Consider the following 18,890-nt stretch of genomic DNA (forward strand, 5'->3'; position numbering starts at 1 on the left):
TTTGGTACCCTGTATCTTGTGTATACATTTGTCTAATTTGGGGAGGGGAAGGGGAATAACAGAACACTGAAATAAGGACACAGGATGACCCATTGCAACAATGATACCCACAAGACAGTATATTTGGAATGAACTTCACAACTTCAGGCGGGGGGAGGGGGGAACGAGGGCGGTGGGGGAGGGAAGGGATAGTGGGAGAACAACAAGGGAGGGGTTAACAATGCTTGACAAGAAATGTACTTATTGCCTTACTCATGTAACTGTAATCCCCCTGTACAGCATCTTTACAATAAAATAACATTTTAAAAAAGGTAGCATTGGATATTGTTAGATTTTTTTTTTTTGGTCATTTGTGGGGCTTGAACTCTGGGCTTGGGCGCTGTCCCTGCGCTCTTCAGCTTAAGGCAAGTGCTCTACCGCTTGAGCTACAGCACCACTTCCACTTTTCTAATGGTTTATTGGAGATAAGAATCTCACGGACTTTCCTGCCTGGGCTGGCTTTGAACTGAGGATCCTCAGTTCAAAGCCTCCTGAGTAGCTAGAATTACAGGTGTGAGCCACCTGTGCCCGGCACTATTGTTAGATTTTTTAACAAGCTTTGTCCCCTTTGTTAAGTGCAGTCTCATTGTGAGCTGAATTTGCTTTTCCTTTATTATCAGTCATGTTGAATACTTTTTCTTATTTATTGGCTATATTTGTATGGTTGGTTGTCTGAAAATCTTCCTTATTCTTTGCATTTTTTTCACTATCTGCCTTATCTGGTCCCTAATCCTGTATTGGTAATATACACTGAAAAAGTCCTCTCTTAATCTTGGGCTTGTCTTTGAATTTTTAAGTAATAACTTTGGGTCTCCTTTCTTTCACTTTATTTTTGCATTAATAGTAACTTTCATTTAATAAAATTTCTTAATCTTAGTGTAGCTAACATAGATCCTTTCTCATTTATCTGTACTTTTTATGCCCTATTTAAGGAATCTATCTACGTCATACTAAAAAGGATCCTCATTTATGTGTAGACATTTAAAAGTCTTCCATTTCCTGCTTAAAGCTTTACCACATCTCTGATTTGTTTTTATTTGTTGTATAACATAGAGACTCTTCATTTAAAAAAAATGCACCACTTACTGGCAAGTTGTTTTCCCATTGGCTCTTCCTGTTGTGTTTGAAACAGAGGCTTGCTATGTTTCCCAGGCTAGCTTGAAGCTCTGCTCAGGTGGCAGAGATTCATGTTCCTCAGACTCTCAAGTAACAGGTTTGCAGCACCATTCTTGCCCAACCCCCTTTTTGCCAATAGCAGTTTGAACTGGGGGTCATGAGCTTACTGTTCACAGCTAGTACTTAACCATTTTAGCCATACCTCTAGCTTGGCTTTTCACTGGTTTTATGGAAATAGTCTTGGGGACTTTTCTGTCCAGGTTGGCTTCAAACCTCAGTCCTCTATGTGTCAGTCCTCAGGTCTCTTAGTAGCTAGGATTATAGGTATGAGCCACTGGTGCCCATTAGTTTGTAAATGTCAAGTATCCATAGATATGTGAATGTAAAGTCACTATCCTATTGGTATATCTGTTTTATTTTATCTTAATAGGATTTTTTTCTACTGGTCTTGATATATGATATAGTAAGTAACTCTCATCTGTTTACTTTCAGAATTGCTTAATTATTTGGAGGAAAGCTATTTCTATAGAAATTTTAGGATATACTTCGATAATCTTTATTGAGAGTTTTATTGGAGTTGCCTTGACTTTAGAAACAGAATAGACATTTTATTGATACTGAGTTTTCCATACATGAATATGGTATCTTTATTCTGTTTTCATGATCTTAAATGAAGTTTTGTCATTTTACCCTGAAAGAATTTGCCTGTATTTTCCTAGTTATTCCCTGGATTTAATCATTTTGGAATTTCTCCTATTATACTAATCTATCACTACTAACAACATCAGTAAGAAACTACTAAGCGTTCAATAATAAAATGACCCAAATCTAACAGAACCAAAAACTTGGGGCATATCTATAAAGAGGACACAAATAACCAAGAAATACATAAGCATTTTAACTACAAGGAAACACCATTAAACACATACAAGAATGGCTAAAGTAAGACATAAATTAGGTTGGCAAAGATGTGGACTGATTAGATCTCTTCTGTATGGCCTGTGATAACATAGAACAATGTATTCCTATTATGACCCGGCAGTCGTAGGTTCTGGCATTTACTCAGGAAAAATAAAAGCGTATTATTACAAAACTTCTGGTGTAAGAACATCTATAGCCCAAACTGAAAACAACTCAATATGACATCAACAAGAGAATGAATAAATACATAAATGGTGTCATATTCATAAGAAACCTCACATTTACTTACATGAAGGTCAAAGCAAAACTAAATGGTTATGTTAGAAATGCTAACAGAAATTGCTGTGCGATTGTAGGAACTGTACCCAGATTATAGATACTTTCCAAGGTGTTGAAATGTTACTTGGATGGCTGAATACATTTGTCAAAACTCACTGAATTGTGCATTCATTGTATGTCAGTTTCACCCTAATTAAGAAAAAAATTGAGAAATGCAATTGTTTTATACTCTGGTGATACTATAAGATATGCCATTGTTTTTATGGGGGACTAAAACCAAGATTATATCCTCAGATTATGTAGTGGACATGAAATTGCTCTTTAGTCCTTGGGGAGAAAAAGCCAAAGGCTAATCGATATCCCCTATTTTAAAATCTATTAGATGTATTCAGTCAATGCTGTTTTAATTTATGAGTTTTGCAAAGTTAATAGATGTATACATGGCACTTTCATTAGATCCAGAGGGATTACTCTACACAGATCATTCCTGAAAGGCTTCTCGTGTGGGGAACATTGGAGCTCAGGATGGAGTGGCAGCACATTTTCATCCAGTGCAGATACAGGGGAGGTTGTTGAATTTGGGTATTTTCTCTGACTGTACTTACATGAGTAGGCCAACTGTTACCACATCCCCTAATTATCTTCTCAGTTAACCTTTTTGGGAAAGTTTTGTTGGGACTCTATGGCAGTAGATTCTTCAGAGCTTTTGGGTCCTCTGAGTCTGGTTGAGATCATTCACTCTCAGAAACAACAGGCTTCTATGTTCTGCCCTTGGCTTGTTCTATCTGAGCATTGGAGGAGAAAGTGTATCACATGGAGAAGGAGGAGGGGATTGAGTGTGTGTGTGTGTGTGTGTGTGTGTGTGTAGACTTACATATATACAGAATGTATTTAGCAACCTTTTTCCTATCATAGTTACTACCACTTCGGTGTGGGGTTGCATAAGACTAGCCACTTTTAGGTTTTCTTTCTAAGACTGCTTTCTGGTTTGTTACTTATTTTTACCTTGACATTTAATAATATCTGTTATATTTTGAGGAGTTTGATTTATAAATAGAAGGAAAATGGTATGTTTTTAGTGATCATTGAAGTTGGTACTTTCTAAAAGCCAGCTGTGTTTTGTGTCACCTTCAGCCATCCTTGATGTGAGTAGGTGGTTGGACATGAGCGAGGATAGGTGTCCAACCACCTACTCACAGTTTTCCTTATGCCTAAGAAGTGCTTTGAGGTCCATGGTTTATAATCTGTGTCTCCACAGGACTAGAACAGGGAAGTATTGGATTGGAGAATCCTCTCCAATTGTGGTTCTGTCCTGGTCCTCCTCACCTTCTCTCTCAGACTAGTTCCCAGTTTCCTAGTCCCCATGTATCTAGAATGCAGCACAAAGACTTGCAGGAAAGTGGTGAGTATCTTTAAGCATTTATACGAGTGGCCAAGGCTCACCATCCTTTAGCAGAAATATAGAAAACAAATGGTATTTTCAGCACCAGGAATTTAACATGTATAAAAATTATACCAATTGTGTTTGTTAGGTTAATTAACAAATGTATCAGCATTTTTTGCTGTTGTTTATTTTCTTGTTTTTTTACTGATCTTTTTAAAACATTAATTCTATATTAGTTCAAAGGTGAGCCTTATTTCCCTTTGACTTTTGAAGCATAGGCATAGAAGAGATTAATTTATTCTGCACTAAGGATTTATTCTGTCAAAAATAATTAGCTACATGGTCTTAGTTTATAGGTTCTAAAGTCTCCTATTTTGGCATCTAACAGATTCAGAAAGTGTTTATTGCTAGAAAAAGCAATACAAGGAGAGAGATGCTAATTATTCTACTGAATCTAAGATTATTATGCATATATCACTTCAGGGCATATGGACAGCGTTCTGCAAAAGACCCATGTAATTACTATGACTTTGGTACAGATTGTGTGTGTTCTTTTTTTAAGGCCTTGTTTGTTTTTAAGTGTGTATGTGGGTTTTTGAGTATGTCTGTGTGTGTGTTTATGACCACTGATCACAACTCTGCTTTTACTCCTTTAACTTGGAATTCTTTGCCAGTAGTATAAACAATGTACATGCAATATACTATAGCCCTGGATTTTTTGTAGACCAGGCTCATTGCTTCATGTTTTCTCCTGACTGCTGTTACTTTTTTATGAATATGTTATGTATTTTTAGTCTTCACTGAATTTTTCTCTCACCTAAACTTTCATAAGTCAGGCAAACCCTTTAAACTATTGGATTTGAGAAACACAAGTAGAGTTGGCTGAGCCCTCCAGGAGCAGAGATTTGATTAGAACTGTAGTGCCAATGCCACGCTCAGTGTGGCTAGATGGGGAGGGAGACTTCCTCTGTGTATTCTTCTAGTTTATCCATCCATTCTGTGGGTGTGACCTCACACCTCTTACCTGCTAGGCACACATAAAATGGTGAGAAGATAAGCAGTTCCTGTTGGCAGGAGTGGAGCTCAGAGCCAGACAGGTGTAGAAGCCTGTTTTCCCTGTACAGACCAAAAAGTAATGCAGGATTTCGTCCAAGAATTTCCTCCAAGATTAAAGAAGACTCGAGTCAGTTACACTGCTGGTCTCCTGAAGCACAGGAACTAAAAGCCATCTGGTGGAATCGAGTTTGGCAAGTGCAGACATCTCTGGTTATACACACGTGTGAGGGGGCTTGTTATAGAACACTGGCATCTGGGAGAAAGTCCTGCATGTAAATGTTTCAGCATTTTTTTCTTGGAGATTTCCTCAGATCTTATGTTATATCCTCTTGAAAATGTAAGGAGTTTAGATATTCTTAAGTCACACTTGTTTCTCTAGTATGTTTCCTATTTTATTTTCCTATATTTCCTGTCATTTTCTGTCTCTGTCTTTATCTGTCTCTGTCTTCCTTTCTCTTTTTCTTTCACTTACACATATGCACATACATATTCACAGAATATCCACTGAATAATAAAATCTAAAGGTGGAAACCCTTAAAGACTCTCAGAAAACTCAATTTGTTCTGTCACACATTAAAATGCTTTGATTTGTTGATGTTTGTGTGTGTGTGTGTGGGGGGGGGGGTAATGTTACTGGGACTTGAACTTAGGGTCTGGGCACTATCCCTCAGCTTTTTTGTGTGCAAGATTGGCACTCTACTTAAACCACAATTCTACTTTTGACTGGTTGTTAATCAGAAATAAGAGTCAGAGACTTTCCTGCTGAAACATGAGCCTCAGATCTCAGCCTCCTGAGTAGCTAGGATTACAGGTGTGAGCCATCAGCACCTGGCTTCATTTAGTTGTGTGGTTTTTTTTTTTGAGAATTTGTATTGCTGTTCATTTTGTATATTTTTAAACTGATAATTATTAGTTTACAGTAAATAAGCATCATCTATGTGGATAGGAGTGTATATTGACAAACTTACAAAGATATGTTTTTCCTTCATTAAAATCTATTGAAAAAACAAGGGCAGGTTTTTACTGTCCATATTTCATAAGTCAAAGGTACACAGTTCCCCAATTTCATGGAAGGTGGCCAATGGTGGAGCCATGGCTCCTTCCTGCTGCTGCCCTGCCTTCCTCTGGCCATTGGGTATGTATAATGTGTGTGAGTGAGAGTACCATCCTCTTTGCCTCCACTCCCTTCCCTTTCCTATGCTCCCTAGAGAGAAAGCACATGGCATTGATGGGCCAGATGTACATTTATTTTCAATAAGACTTCCACCCAGGTTCTCAACCTTTTTACTCTCTGTGCTAGCTAGATTAAAAAGTGGAAAGATTTCAAAGATGACTTAATCTAGGGATGAAACTTATGTTTCATTCCTTCAAGAGGGGAATGGATGTGAGAGGTTGGGATTTGGGTAATTGTTGATCAAACTCTGTATTTTCTTGGACAGGTGCCTGGTGTCATTCTAACTGTCCAATTCCATGTTCCATGGCCTGGTGGGAAATGAAAATCATAGTTGTTTCACCCGTGTGCCCACAAATCAGAAATACAGTTGCAGAAGAAAACCCCAAGGAGAAATACTGTATTATTGTAGGATGTAGGTGGCCTGCAGTAGATGCATGCTTCAATTTGTGAACACGAAGGCATGATGCAATTAGATTCTCCTCTGCTGTTTGGACTCTGAGAATCAGAAAGCTGAAAATGCAGTCTGATGAATGCATTGTACTGGCCACCCAGATTCACAGATGGCATTGTAGCAGTGATATGGTTTTCTAAAATAAACATATATTAGTATAATTCCAAACAACAAAAAAGAAGGGAAACCTAATTCCTTTGATTCATCTTGTAGCAGTACTGGGAAATTTTGGTCTATATTAAAACCACATAAAATAACTGAAGGCGTATATAAAGCAATGTTATAATTTAGGCTCAGATGGTTATAAATGGCCTTGTGACAACACAGATGGCCAACAGAATATTAAAAGGTCACACAAGACAACAGTTGTGGGATGCAGGTCAGTTCTTTTCTCCTGCAGGACTGTTCTGGAGGTTGCTGCAAGGGTCCTTTAAATTAGGGTGATGACCAAAATTACCCCTGTAAATTTAAATTTAGTCAACATATTCTAAGGAGCTGGGGTTGTAGTGCAGTGACAGAGCATTTGCTTAACATGTACAAGGCCCTAGGTTTGATCCTCAGCACTGCCAAAAACAATTCTAGATGAAATTTGTATGGGAAGTCTACAGTAACTACTTCAGAAAATGCAGAAACCTAAGGATCCCTCGAGAACACGCACTTCCTAGTTGTCAAGCCAGAAGCTTACAGTCCTAGGGGTTCCTCTTCTGGGGAGGCTGGAGTTGGGGCGGGGTTGGGCCAGGAGAGAGAAGACAGCTCCTCCGCCCCTCTACCAAGGCTGTGGTAGGGCTTCTGCCTTCATTTTGCCTCTGCCTGCCTGTCCTACCTGTTGTGTTTTTCTGTGTACTGTCTCTAGTCTCCATAGTAGCCTCCCTAGGCTACATTCTAAAGGAGTTGCAGAAGCAGACAGGGAAAGTTAAAAAAACTGATAGACAATTTTGTGTGTGTAGTAAAGTACATGCAGTTTATCATGTGAAAGTTCTTTGTAGTAGACATATTTATTTATTTATTTATTTTTTGGTCAGTCATGGGGCTTGAACTCTGGGCTTGGGTACTGTCCCTCAGCTCTTCAGCTCAAGGCGAGCGCTCTACTGCTTGAGACACAGCGCCACTTCCGTTTTTCTAGTGGTTTATTGGAGATGAATCTCACGGACTTTCCTGCCTGGATTGGGTTTGAACTGCAATCCTCAGATCTCAGCCTCCTGAGTAGCTAGGATTACAGGTGTGGACCACCGGCTGATTTTGTAAATGTGTGACAATTATTTTGGTATGTGAATAAAAATATTTTTTTTTTTTGGGTCTGGTCGTGGGGCCTGAACTCTGGGCCTGGGCGCTGTCCTTCAGCTCTTCAGCTCAAGGCTAGCGCTCTACCACTTGAGCCACAGCGCCACTTCCGGCTTTTTTCTTTTTGCTTATGTGGTGCTGAGGAATCGAACCCAGGGCCTCAGGGATGCAAGGCAAGCACTCTACCACTGAGCTACCTTCCCAGCCCACATAAAAATAATTTTATGCCTTAATCAATTTGGAGGGATATACTTTTTCTATAAGCCATACTATTTTAATACTGGGACTTTTGAATGAATTATTTCACAAAGGTAGTCTTTAATGATAGTGAAGGTGGATATGGAAAAATGTACAATTTCAGGAATTATTATTTTCACTTTAGCATCTTTCTTAGGCAGTATTTTGGTGCTAGGTTCAAATACTCCAACTTTGCTTTAGGGATTAAAAGCCTGTGGGACTAAAAGCAAAGTCAACAGTTTCTCTAAATCTTACTGTAAAGTTTCCTCATCAGTTATATGAAGATTCTGGTATTACATATGAACCAGTATGGTAGTCAAGATTAATGTAAAACATCTGACACTATTTTTCCCCACATGTATTCTGCTACTGATAAAAATTCCATATTTACATGATCTGAGGGTTTCCTTGGTGCTAATATTACTGGTTACTGTTTTAAAAGTATTAAAGATGCTAGCTCCATGGCATTTGCCACCTGAATGTACAGTTAATGCACGATTCCTTTCTTACACAATGTGACCCATAATTTTACCTACTTCTGTCAACAAAGGAAGTTTGAATAAACACTCAAACCATTTCACTTGAGATAACTGTGCTAGTAAACTCAAGAAGCCTTGAGCCCAATGGAGTCGGGCTGTGGACAGAGGGTGGGTTTGTCAGCAGAGCGGTGCCAGTGCTAACCTGGAATTGAGTTATCAGTGTTCAGGTCTGCACATCTTGGATAATAGGTTAAATAAAATTTGTCAAGACTACAAATACCAAATCTGTAACATTCAAGGGTATACTTTCCTTTACCCTTCACCTAAAAATGAATTTGGTAACCATGAGCATTTTTTGTTTTGTTTCTTGATGTTTTCATTTTTAAAATCATGCTAGGTCTGGGCATACATTGCCTTTTCTTTCTCTAGTAGTATTGCTTTAGAATTAATCACTGAAAGTAGAATTATTCTTTTAAAGGACATAAACTTTTAAAGCACTTCGTGTAATTATCAAATCATTTTTAGATTATTATCTAGAATTATACCGTTCTGATTAAATAATTTCAGCTACCTATAGCCAAGAATTTTTACTTTATTTATCTTGTTGGTACTGGGGCTTGAGCTGATGTTTTCTAACACTTGAGCCACACTCTCGACCTTTGTACTCTTTAACTTTTTATCCTAGGGTTTCAGTTTTGCCTGGAGCAAGCCTCAGACTTCAATCTACATTACTGGAATTATAGTTGTGACCATCATGTTTGGCTTGTTTTTGAGATCAGGTTTCACTAACTTATTTCATTGGACTAGCCACTAACTTTGATCAATTCTCTCATCTTCTCCTCCTGAGTAACTGGAGTTACAGACCCTAACCAGAGATTTATATGGAAAGTGTTCAGGGAAAATTAATTTAATAGGAAAAACATGGATATATTAGTGAATTTAAGCATTTAATTTTCATGTGTTTTTAGTTCCTCATGTATTTTTTGTTTATATTGTTCTGTACTTAAAGTATGATATTGCTTATTAATTTGAACCTTTTCTGGGTTTGGGAAAAATTAGGTGTTTTAATTCTAATCTTTTTATTCTGCTTTTTTCTTTTAGCTCCAGTGATAAACCGATTCACAAGGCGTGCCTCCGGTAAGTGTAACTGCATGACAGCATCTTACTGATAGTTATGCTGGACAAGAAGGAACAGAGAGAGTTGTTGTAGAATAGTAACTTACTTGTTGATCTCTTTCTCAGAATAAAGGCCTGTTGTGTATTCCTAGGTTAGCACTTGATTGCAGATGCCCTCTAAGTGGCTGTGGTTGAGTCACACAAGGTGATGTGGGACTCTCACTCCAGTGTTTCTTCCTATTTTCAAGAAAAAGTTACTGGCTTTCAAGAAAGAGTTATCTGATTAACCAACCAAATTCAGAAACAATGATTAGCAGGTAGGTGCTGGAGACTAGAAACAGTGATAGGAGGATGAATTTATCTAAGGGCAGGAAAACTCTCAGATTTAAGAACTCATATCTATGGGGCTGTTTAGAATAGGAGCAAATGGCTTCAACTTTTGACTCCCCAGAAGCCATTGCTATGTTAAATATACCCTACTAACCTACTGTGTGGTGGGAGAAAGCTCTGTAACTGGTGCTTCAAGTAGCTTTCCTGGACCAAGTCTCACTGTACTGCCAGGGCAGTATCGTTGAGAGCATTTCTGTCTAGAATAACTTCAGCAAACTGAGTTTGGACACTGAAACGGGTAAACTGTTATTGGAAAATTTACTCTGTGGTTTCTTCTCCTCTGAAGGTAGAGGACAAATCAAGTTATATTTGTTTGAGAAAGTTTTAGTTTGTTTTAAATGTAAGTAGAATTGTGTTGAAAACACAAGATTAATGTTTGGAACAGATCATTCTTGACATGAATAACTTATTTTATAAAACCTCCTGATGGGGCTGGGAAGGTGGCTCAGTGGTAGAGCTCTTGCCTTGCATGCATGAGGCCCTGGGTTCGATTCCTCAGCACCACATAAGCAAAAAGACAAAAAGCTGGAAGTGGCGTTGTGGCTCAAGTGGTAGATCGCTAGCCTTGAGCTGAAGAGCTGAAGGACAGTGCCCAGGCCCAGAGTTCCAGCCCCACAACCAGACCCAAAAATAAAATAAGATAAAATAAAACCTCCTGATTTCCACCTGTGCTAAAATATGAGAGATGCTTTCAGGTTGACTTTTGTTTTTTGTCAGCAGGCACTGGCATGATTTCTTCTTGCTGTGTAGTGGCTAGGTATACATTGATGGGAATTAGGAATGTGTTGTGTGGGCAAGGCATCTACTTTGCCATTTTGAGCTTTATTATCTTGAAACATATTTGCATTTTAAAGGATGAAAATAAGCTCTAGCTTTTGATGCCTTTTGTAGAGTCAGGTTATGTTTATATGTCAGTAAAGCATGAAATTTGATCTAAAGCAGAGCTTTGGATGAAAATTGTGACCTTGCTGGGCATCATTGGCTCACACCTGTAATCCTGGCTACTGAGGAGGCTGAGATCTGAGGATCATAGTTTGAAAACCAGCCCAGGCAGGGAAATTGTGTGACTCTTATCTCTTGTTAGCTACTAAAACAAACAAACAAACAAAAAAAAAAAAACAAAAAACAAACAGAAGTAGAGCTGTGGTTTAAGTAGTATAGCACTAGCTTTGGGACAGTTTCCAGGCCCATAATTCAAGCCCCAGGGAAGGGCATGAAAGAAAGAGAAAGAAAGAAAGAAAGAAAGAAAGAAAGAAAGAAAGAAAGAAAGAAAGAAAGAAAGAAAGAAAGAAAGAAAGAAAGAGAAAGAGAGAGAGAGAGAAAGAGAGAAAGAAAGAAAGGAAGGAAAAGAAAAATTGTGCCCTTTCTGCACAGTGGTGACAGCTAGCAAGGAGGATCACTGTGGTATATCTTGTCTTTATGATATGACTTTCTTTCAGTGGAAACATAAGTAACAGACTTAGAATGAGAAATCGCCCTTCCTGCCTCAAACTATGATATGTGACATTTATTTCTGGGTAAGCTCCATTAATACTTATTATACAATGTATTTATCATTAATCGATGGATCAGGGGCACAATATGTAGGTTAAGTTAGTCATGAAGCACTATAATTTTAAACCTTCCAAATGTGTTTCCACTATATTTCAGCAAGAGTTGGGAGCAAATATAGAAAGAGGGTGGAATGTTAAAAGCAGATCTTGCATTTGTTCTCCCAATGACAGACTAGTAGAAATAACACAGCAGGAAAGAATTCAGTGTAAATAGTACCAAGTTATATTCATGTTTTATTCAACAATTAGCTTTAAAAGGGGTAAAGGTGTTACCCCAATAATATAATATACTGGACATGATTGTGAGGATGATTTTGATTATTAGAAGGAAAAGAACTAATTTTGTCGAATACCTCTAATTGGTTAGGCCTGTATATTTTTCCATCTTTTGGGGCCAAGAAAACGAAATTGTATCTTGTGCTTTGGACAAGAGAACAGTGATTTTTAAGGAAGAAAAAGTGGGATTTGTTAAATTAAATACATACCTATTTATTTTATTTAATTTTGACTGTGTGTGTGTGTGTGTGTGTGTGTGTGTGTGTGTGTGTGTGTGTGTGTGTGTGTGTGTGTGTGTGTGTGTGTGTGTGTGTGTGTGTGTGTGTGTGTGTGTGTGTGTGTGTGTGTCCTGGGGCTTGAACTCAGGGCTTCAGCAAACTCATGCTTAAGGATAGAGTTCTACCTCTTGAGCCACAACTCTACTTCTAGCTTTATAGTGGTTAGTTAGAGATAATAGTCTCACAGACTTTTCTGCCTAGGCTGGCTTTGCATTGCAATCCTCAGATCTCAGCCTCCTGAGTAGCTAGGATTATAGGAGTGAGCCACCAGTGCCCAGCTGACTTTGTTATTTTAATTCTTTTTTTGGGGGGGGGGGGGGTCCCGTCGTGGGGCCTGAACTCTGGGCCTGGGCACTGTCCCTCAGCTCTTCAGCTCAAGGCTAGTGCTCTACCACTTGAGCCACAACGCCACTTCTGGCTTTTTTTTTCCTTTTGCTTATGTGGTGCTGAGGAATTGAACCAAGGGCCTCATGTGTGCAAGGCAAGCGCTCTACCACTGAGCCACCTTCCCAGCCCCTGTTATTTTAATTCTTATAAAATTTATCTGATTTTTTTCTGGCAAAGAACATAAATGGAGTTAAGACATTTTAAGGAGGAAATTCTACAACTCTTACTAATTTAAGTGACTGAAAAGGAGGTTTAGTGAAGGATATCAATATGAACTTCATTAAAGTAGCATTGCCTGAAAATAAAAAGTAAATGATTGTTTACTCAAATATAGTAGAGAAAAAATCATACATGATCATCAGAACCACCTCTGAAGATATCTTCTTTGATAGTTTTATATCAGAAATTCTTTTTTCAGAATTCAAGTATAAACTTTCATATTAGAACTGAATTTAGGGGAAGAAAACAGAATTTGATGCCTGACAGTTTCTTACTCATCTGTTGTAAAGTTATAATTCCAAAAATAAATGCTACATTATAATTTAACATATAATCTAATATGCCATATTTTGTAATGATACGTACATAATATGTGCTGATTCACTGAAAGAGTTGATAGGAGGTACAATATATTTCTCATGTTCCAAATGAATTTCTTTTATCTTTGAGTTTGGGGCTTTTGCTATTTATGCTACATCTATTAAAAATAAAATGTTAAACGGGTAAGTTTTACTCAGCGTTTTAGAAGCTAATTATTCAGGGTAAAGGCTTGTGGTAGAGGGAGTAGTAGAAACAAAGGCATGGATAACTTATGGGTCAGGTTAGGCTTTGTAAGTACTACAGAACCTGAAGTATTTGTAACTGGCAGATGATACCTGGCAACCTATAATATATTGTATGGCGGTACCTTCCTACTTTAAACAGCACCAGTAATCCATTGTGGAAAGAAAAAGCCTGCTTTTGATCTTAAAACAAAAGGAAGTGTAGCTGTGGCTCAAAGTGGTAGGGCATTGGCCTTGAGCAAAAGAGGTCAGGGGCAGTGCCCAGACTCTGAATTCAAGCCCCATGACCAAACAACAACAATAAACAAAACAAGAAAAAGTTTTCACCGTAGAGGTCTTTCACTTCTTTAGTTAATTCCTAGGTATTTTATTTTTTGTGGGGCAATACCAAAAGGAGTTGCTTTCCTGATTTCAGCCGTGCTCTTCTCATTGTTGGCATACAGAAAAGCCATTGATTTTTGAAGGTTAATTTTATACCCTGCTACTTTGCCAAAGTTTTGAATCAGCTGGAGTAATTTAGGAGTGGAGTCCTTGGGATTCTTTAAATACAAGATCATGTCATCTACAAAGAAGGGAGAGTTTTCCTTCATCTTTCCCTATTTAGATCCCCTTTATGTTTGCATCTTGTCTCATTGCTGTAGCTAGGCATTCTAATACTAAATGGGAGAGAAGTGGAGAGAGTGGACATCCGTGTCTCGTTCCTGAGTTTAGAGGAAATGGCTTTAGTTTTTCACCATTAAGTATAATGCTGGCTGTAGGTTTGTCATATACAGCCTTTAAAACACAATACTTTAAGGCTCTAGTAATCACTACTTTAAACTACAGAGAAATCATAGATACCTATATACATATAATCATATATATCTACTTATTTGACTCATTGAGTTTACCTTTGTTTATCAATGCTAAGGATTGAATTTAGGACCTTGAGCTTGCTACTACTTGAGCTACTTCCCCGCTGCCCCTTTTGCTTTTAGTCTGTTTTTTTAGACAGGATCTCTCATTAACTTTGAACTGGGATCCTTATGTCTTTATCAGTTGGGTATCTTCTTCTTTTTCAACTTTGGGATCTTAACAGGAATATCTAAGCTTATTGTTAGTGTTAAAATAAATGGTTTTAATAAAACCCTCAACAGAATGTGTAGTCTTAAAGGTGTTAGTGCTTGGCTCTCCTTAAACATGATTTAAAGCAAAACAATAAAACCCTCAGCTTTTTGTGCCTTAGTCTATTAGAAAAAAAGCATTAGAGGCTCTTAACACCATTTGATATCAGTCTTTAATAAAGGGACCATTTTATTGTTGGTACATCATAGATTTTAAAAAGATTATAATGGCTTTTCTCTGGTTTTGTTTCTGAGTTTGGGACAGGGATATGCCCAGTCAGTCCTGAGAGAGTGCCGCCTGGTATCATGAGGTCAAATTTTAGTCAAAAGATTTTATTTTGGAAAAATGTCCTACTTATTAAAAAAGATTTAAAGAAGAGCTCAAGGAGTTCCTTTAGGTTCCATTTCTTAATACGTTTTTCAACATTTACCTTCCATCTCCCCTCGGCACACATGTACACTCTGGTTTTTCCTGGATCAGAGTCTTCGTGTGTACCCAGGTTGTCCTGGAATGCATTTTCTGCCTGAGTCACCTGAATGGTAGGATTATAGGTGTGTGCCTCCATGTTCAACTCCACTTTAATTTTTAATTGAACCTTTTAGGAGTCCTAAATACTTGAGTGTGTATCTCCTACAAATGGGGACCTTCTGTATAGTATCACACTCATGAAATTATGCCTTGATAAAATACTGTTGTCTCATGGGCAGTCTAGACTCAGATTTTCTTAGTTGTCCTCCTAAGTTCTTGCCCTCTCTTTTTATTGATGCTCACTAACAGGTTTGCCTTGTATTTGGTTGTCGAAATTCAATTTGTCTTGCTTTCATACTCCCTGAGTCCATTTTGCTTTTTCAGAGTTTTGAAAGCTATCCTTAACAGTTACCTTGTTATCACTTGTTGTGACTGGCAGGGGCTGGCCACCGGTCATTATGTCCAAGAGATGTTCAGTGTGACCTTCAAGAACTACTCTTGAGCATTACTTGCTTTGATAAGTAATTGTTTCTTGCAATGCAAGTGAAAATAGACCTCCAAATTATGCATTTGGTAATGTTCTTTTCTCCAGGAGTTAATTATCCTTGTCTTTAATGTTTTGCCACAAGCATTGAATTTTATAGTATGTGTTTGGCAGACCTAACATTTTTAAATCTCATTTAAGCTAGCATTTAGAAAAATTCAAAGGTGAAATTAAAGTCTTTAAATCTCACAAATAATATGACATTAAAAGTCACTATGTGATCACCCCAAACAGAAAATGATTCGTTCCCAGGAAGTAATAAAAGCAGAAGTCCCTGTCTTGTCTTGAATCTGGTTCAGGGAACATGAGCTTTCGTTTTCAAAATATTTTTTAGCCTTGTTGTTCCTTGTTTCTACTCTAAAATTATTTGATAATAAAAACACTTCACCCCCAAATTACTATGTTTCCCTGGAGGTCATTTTCAAATTATCCAGTGAATTTGCTGATACTATTCTAGTGACATATGTAAAAAAACCCTAATCTTTATTCCTTATAACATTTCTAACCTGGTGATCACTAGTATCTAAATGCATGCTGGGAGAAAATAACTATGCTGCACGAATTTATCATTTGTTTCTGTGTCCCTAGGACTACGTTAGGCACACTCTCCATCTGTAGTCATTGTGTAACAGGGAAGCTGATCATGACTCGTATTGTGCCTAAGGCAAAGGGGAGGGCATCTTTTTTTTTTTTTTTCCAAAACACAGCTCACAGGAAGGGGACCGTTGAACTGGTCTTTAATCTTGTACTATGCATGTTGCTGGGAAATAAGGGGAAGGAAGCTTTGTGCTTTCTCAAGCAGTCAGCTGTTCATATTCCATATTGTGTGAAGTCCATCTTCTCAGTTTGCTGTCAGCCATTTGCTCTACTGTCAGCACTGGTGGCATGCAGTGTGTACACACACATGCCATTGGTGGCAGGAGCTTGAGCCCAGGATCATTCCTGCCTTTAATTGACACCGCTTTAGTGCTGTCATCTACCTTACCAGCAGAGGCTACACAGGCTCTGGGTTCCGATAGTCTAAGGTTGAAGCACAGCTCTGTTCCTTACATAGCTACTTACTAGAAGGGTGTGTGTGTTCTCAGTAGCCTTTCTAAGGCTCTGTTTGTCTGGGTACAGAATGACAGTAACATTATCTCACCCTAATAATTACTCAGTAGGTAATTCTCTCCAGTTTGGCCTTATGATATCACCTGTTGTCGAAATATGTCTCTGGCTAGGCAGGGACTTCTGGGGCCTAGAAGTGGAGAGCCAGGTGAGCCACGTACAGGGCTGAACCTGAAGAAGTTGGTGGAAAAATGACCCCCAGGGTGAGACTTGCAATGGGGCATTGAGGTAAAACCAGACCTGCCAGCACTGGGCATAGGAGGTCAAAGGACTTGGGTAGTGGGTGACATCTGGTGAGGTTCACTGAGGTGGCAGGGCACAATTCTAGGCATCAGGAACTGTCCAGGCTTCTTCTTCAGGTGGGGAGGAGCCATTAAAGCACTCCTAGTATCTCATGCCCCTGTTATCTCTCGGTGCCAGGGCTAATGTGAAAAGGTAATTTGTTAGAAATGAAACCAACGGAATAACAGGCTCCGGTTCCTTTTCATCTCCATCTGTTTGCCTGTTCCCATAACCTAGCAGCCCTTGTGTTCCTGGCCCCCATATCCTAGCACCTAAGTGGCTGGCTGGCATATCATAGCACCTGAGTGGCTGGCCTCAATATCTTAGCAACCCTTGTGAGCCCCTGGTCTAAAGGAAGTTTATGTCACCTATTCAGCTATGGGTGACCTATTTGGATGTGTCGTTTTCTGTTGAGAAACATTATTGTTTATGACAGATTCATACTTGAGAATGACAAGAAATAACAATACTGGACAAATGTCACTTCTCTTTAAAAGAATGGGACCATTATCTTACTATCCATTCATCTAGCTGCTAACGGACAAGTTCCCAAAGAAGAAATAATACTCTACATGTTTCTACAGACCACAGAGATAAAGTGGTAAGCTAAAGGTCACTGTTACCTTTCAGCTTAAGAAATTGTTTTCCTTATTTTCTTAAGAACAGTATTTCTTGAGAACATGAAGACTACTCACCTGGTTCCTTCATACTATGCAAAATAAGTGCATTTTAAATCACATTGGATTCTTTTGTTTTTAGACTTGCTTTTCTAAGTTGTAAGATGTCAGTTTGATGGTATAATTATACTTTTATAACCATACAAGAGATGACTTTATAACTGTTTAGTCGTACTGTCACTTTAATTAAAATAACAAACATTTTTTTATTAACTCACTATTTGCAAGATATTGTTGCATGCATTCTTTGAGACTGTTTAAGATGAGGGAGGAGACGTGCCCTTGCCCTATAGGAATTGTGTATTGTCATTGGCCTGTTAGTGTGTGGGACAGCACAGCAGAGTGGCATGTGATGGTTGTCACTTACACTGATTCTGTTATATACACACTGCCCAGAGCACAGGTGCAAAGGGGTAGGTGTGCCTTCCATGCAGTGAGTTTGTCTTCTACGAGGTGAGGGGAAATGAGTTGCCATTGCTGCAGGTTTGCTAGGTTCCCCCAGCATCCCCCTCCCTTTTTGTGAGTACCAGAGCTTGAACTCACTTGGCTTTCTTGCTTACAGCTGGGCACTCTGTCACTTGAGTCACATCTGAAGCTCAGTTTTTTACTGGCTAGTGTTGGAATCTTGCTGACATTTCTGCCCTCACTGGCTTCAAACTGTGAGCTTCAGTTCTCAGCCTCTTGAGCAGTAGCATTATAGGGTGAGGCACCAGCACTTGGCTGTTTATTTTCATTATTAATCCTTTAACATAAAATTCACCCATTTTAGCCATCTTTTAGGCTTCAGTTGTGTTTCATTAAGAACATCCATATTATTTTACCATCATCCATCCATCTATGCAGCATTTATCCTCACAAATTGAAACTTTGTACCCATGATGTGTTTAACTCTCCATTCTCCTCTCCCCAGCCCCTGGCAATCAGTCTGCTTTCTGCTTCTATGAGTTTTGGAACTCTAGGTACTGCATAGAAGTAGACTTCTACAGAATTTGTCCTGTTGTGACTGACTGCTTCCTCTTTGTGTGGTATCTTTAAGGTTCATCAGCATTATAACTTGTCAGAGTTTCCTTCCTTTAAGATGGAATAATGTTCTGTTGTATTTGTGGTCTACATGATCTTTATCCATTCATCTGCTATGGGACATGGGAGGGCTCTTTGGACTATTGTGAATGGTGCTATGATGAAAAATCTATGTGAATCACTGCTTTCACTCTTTTGGGATATATGCCCAGACACCGAATTGTTGGATTATATGGTAATTCTATGGTATTCTTTGTTTAGGTTTTTGTGGAACTACAGTACCTACCTGTACAGTTTTACATTTTCATCACCAGTACATAAGGACCTCAATTTCTCTACATTCTCACCAACACTTAACTGTTTTCTACATTTTTGTTTTATTTATTTGTCTTGATAATTGCCAACATGGTAAATTTGAAGTGTATTTCCCTGTGTTTTTGGTTTACTTTTCCTAATGATTAGTTAACGTACTAAATATCTTTTCATTTT

General features: G+C 38.5%; 1 protein-coding gene across 1 annotated transcript in view; it reads left to right on the forward strand.

The window, feature by feature from the left end:
- The window catches only part of Prkar2b (protein kinase cAMP-dependent type II regulatory subunit beta), an 85,372-nt gene that overhangs the window by 18,374 nt on the left and 48,108 nt on the right, over window positions 1-18,890 (forward strand). The window contains exon 2 of the mRNA XM_042684728.1: window positions 9,519-9,554. Within this exon, the coding sequence (XP_042540662.1) occupies window positions 9,519-9,554 (36 nt within the window). The remainder of the gene's footprint in view (window positions 1-9,518; window positions 9,555-18,890) is intronic.

Source organism: Dipodomys spectabilis, unplaced genomic scaffold (genome assembly GCF_019054845.1).
Source record: "Dipodomys spectabilis isolate Male_0828 unplaced genomic scaffold, ASM1905484v1 ptg000089l, whole genome shotgun sequence".
NCBI classification, from domain to species: Eukaryota; Metazoa; Chordata; class Mammalia; order Rodentia; family Heteromyidae; genus Dipodomys; species Dipodomys spectabilis.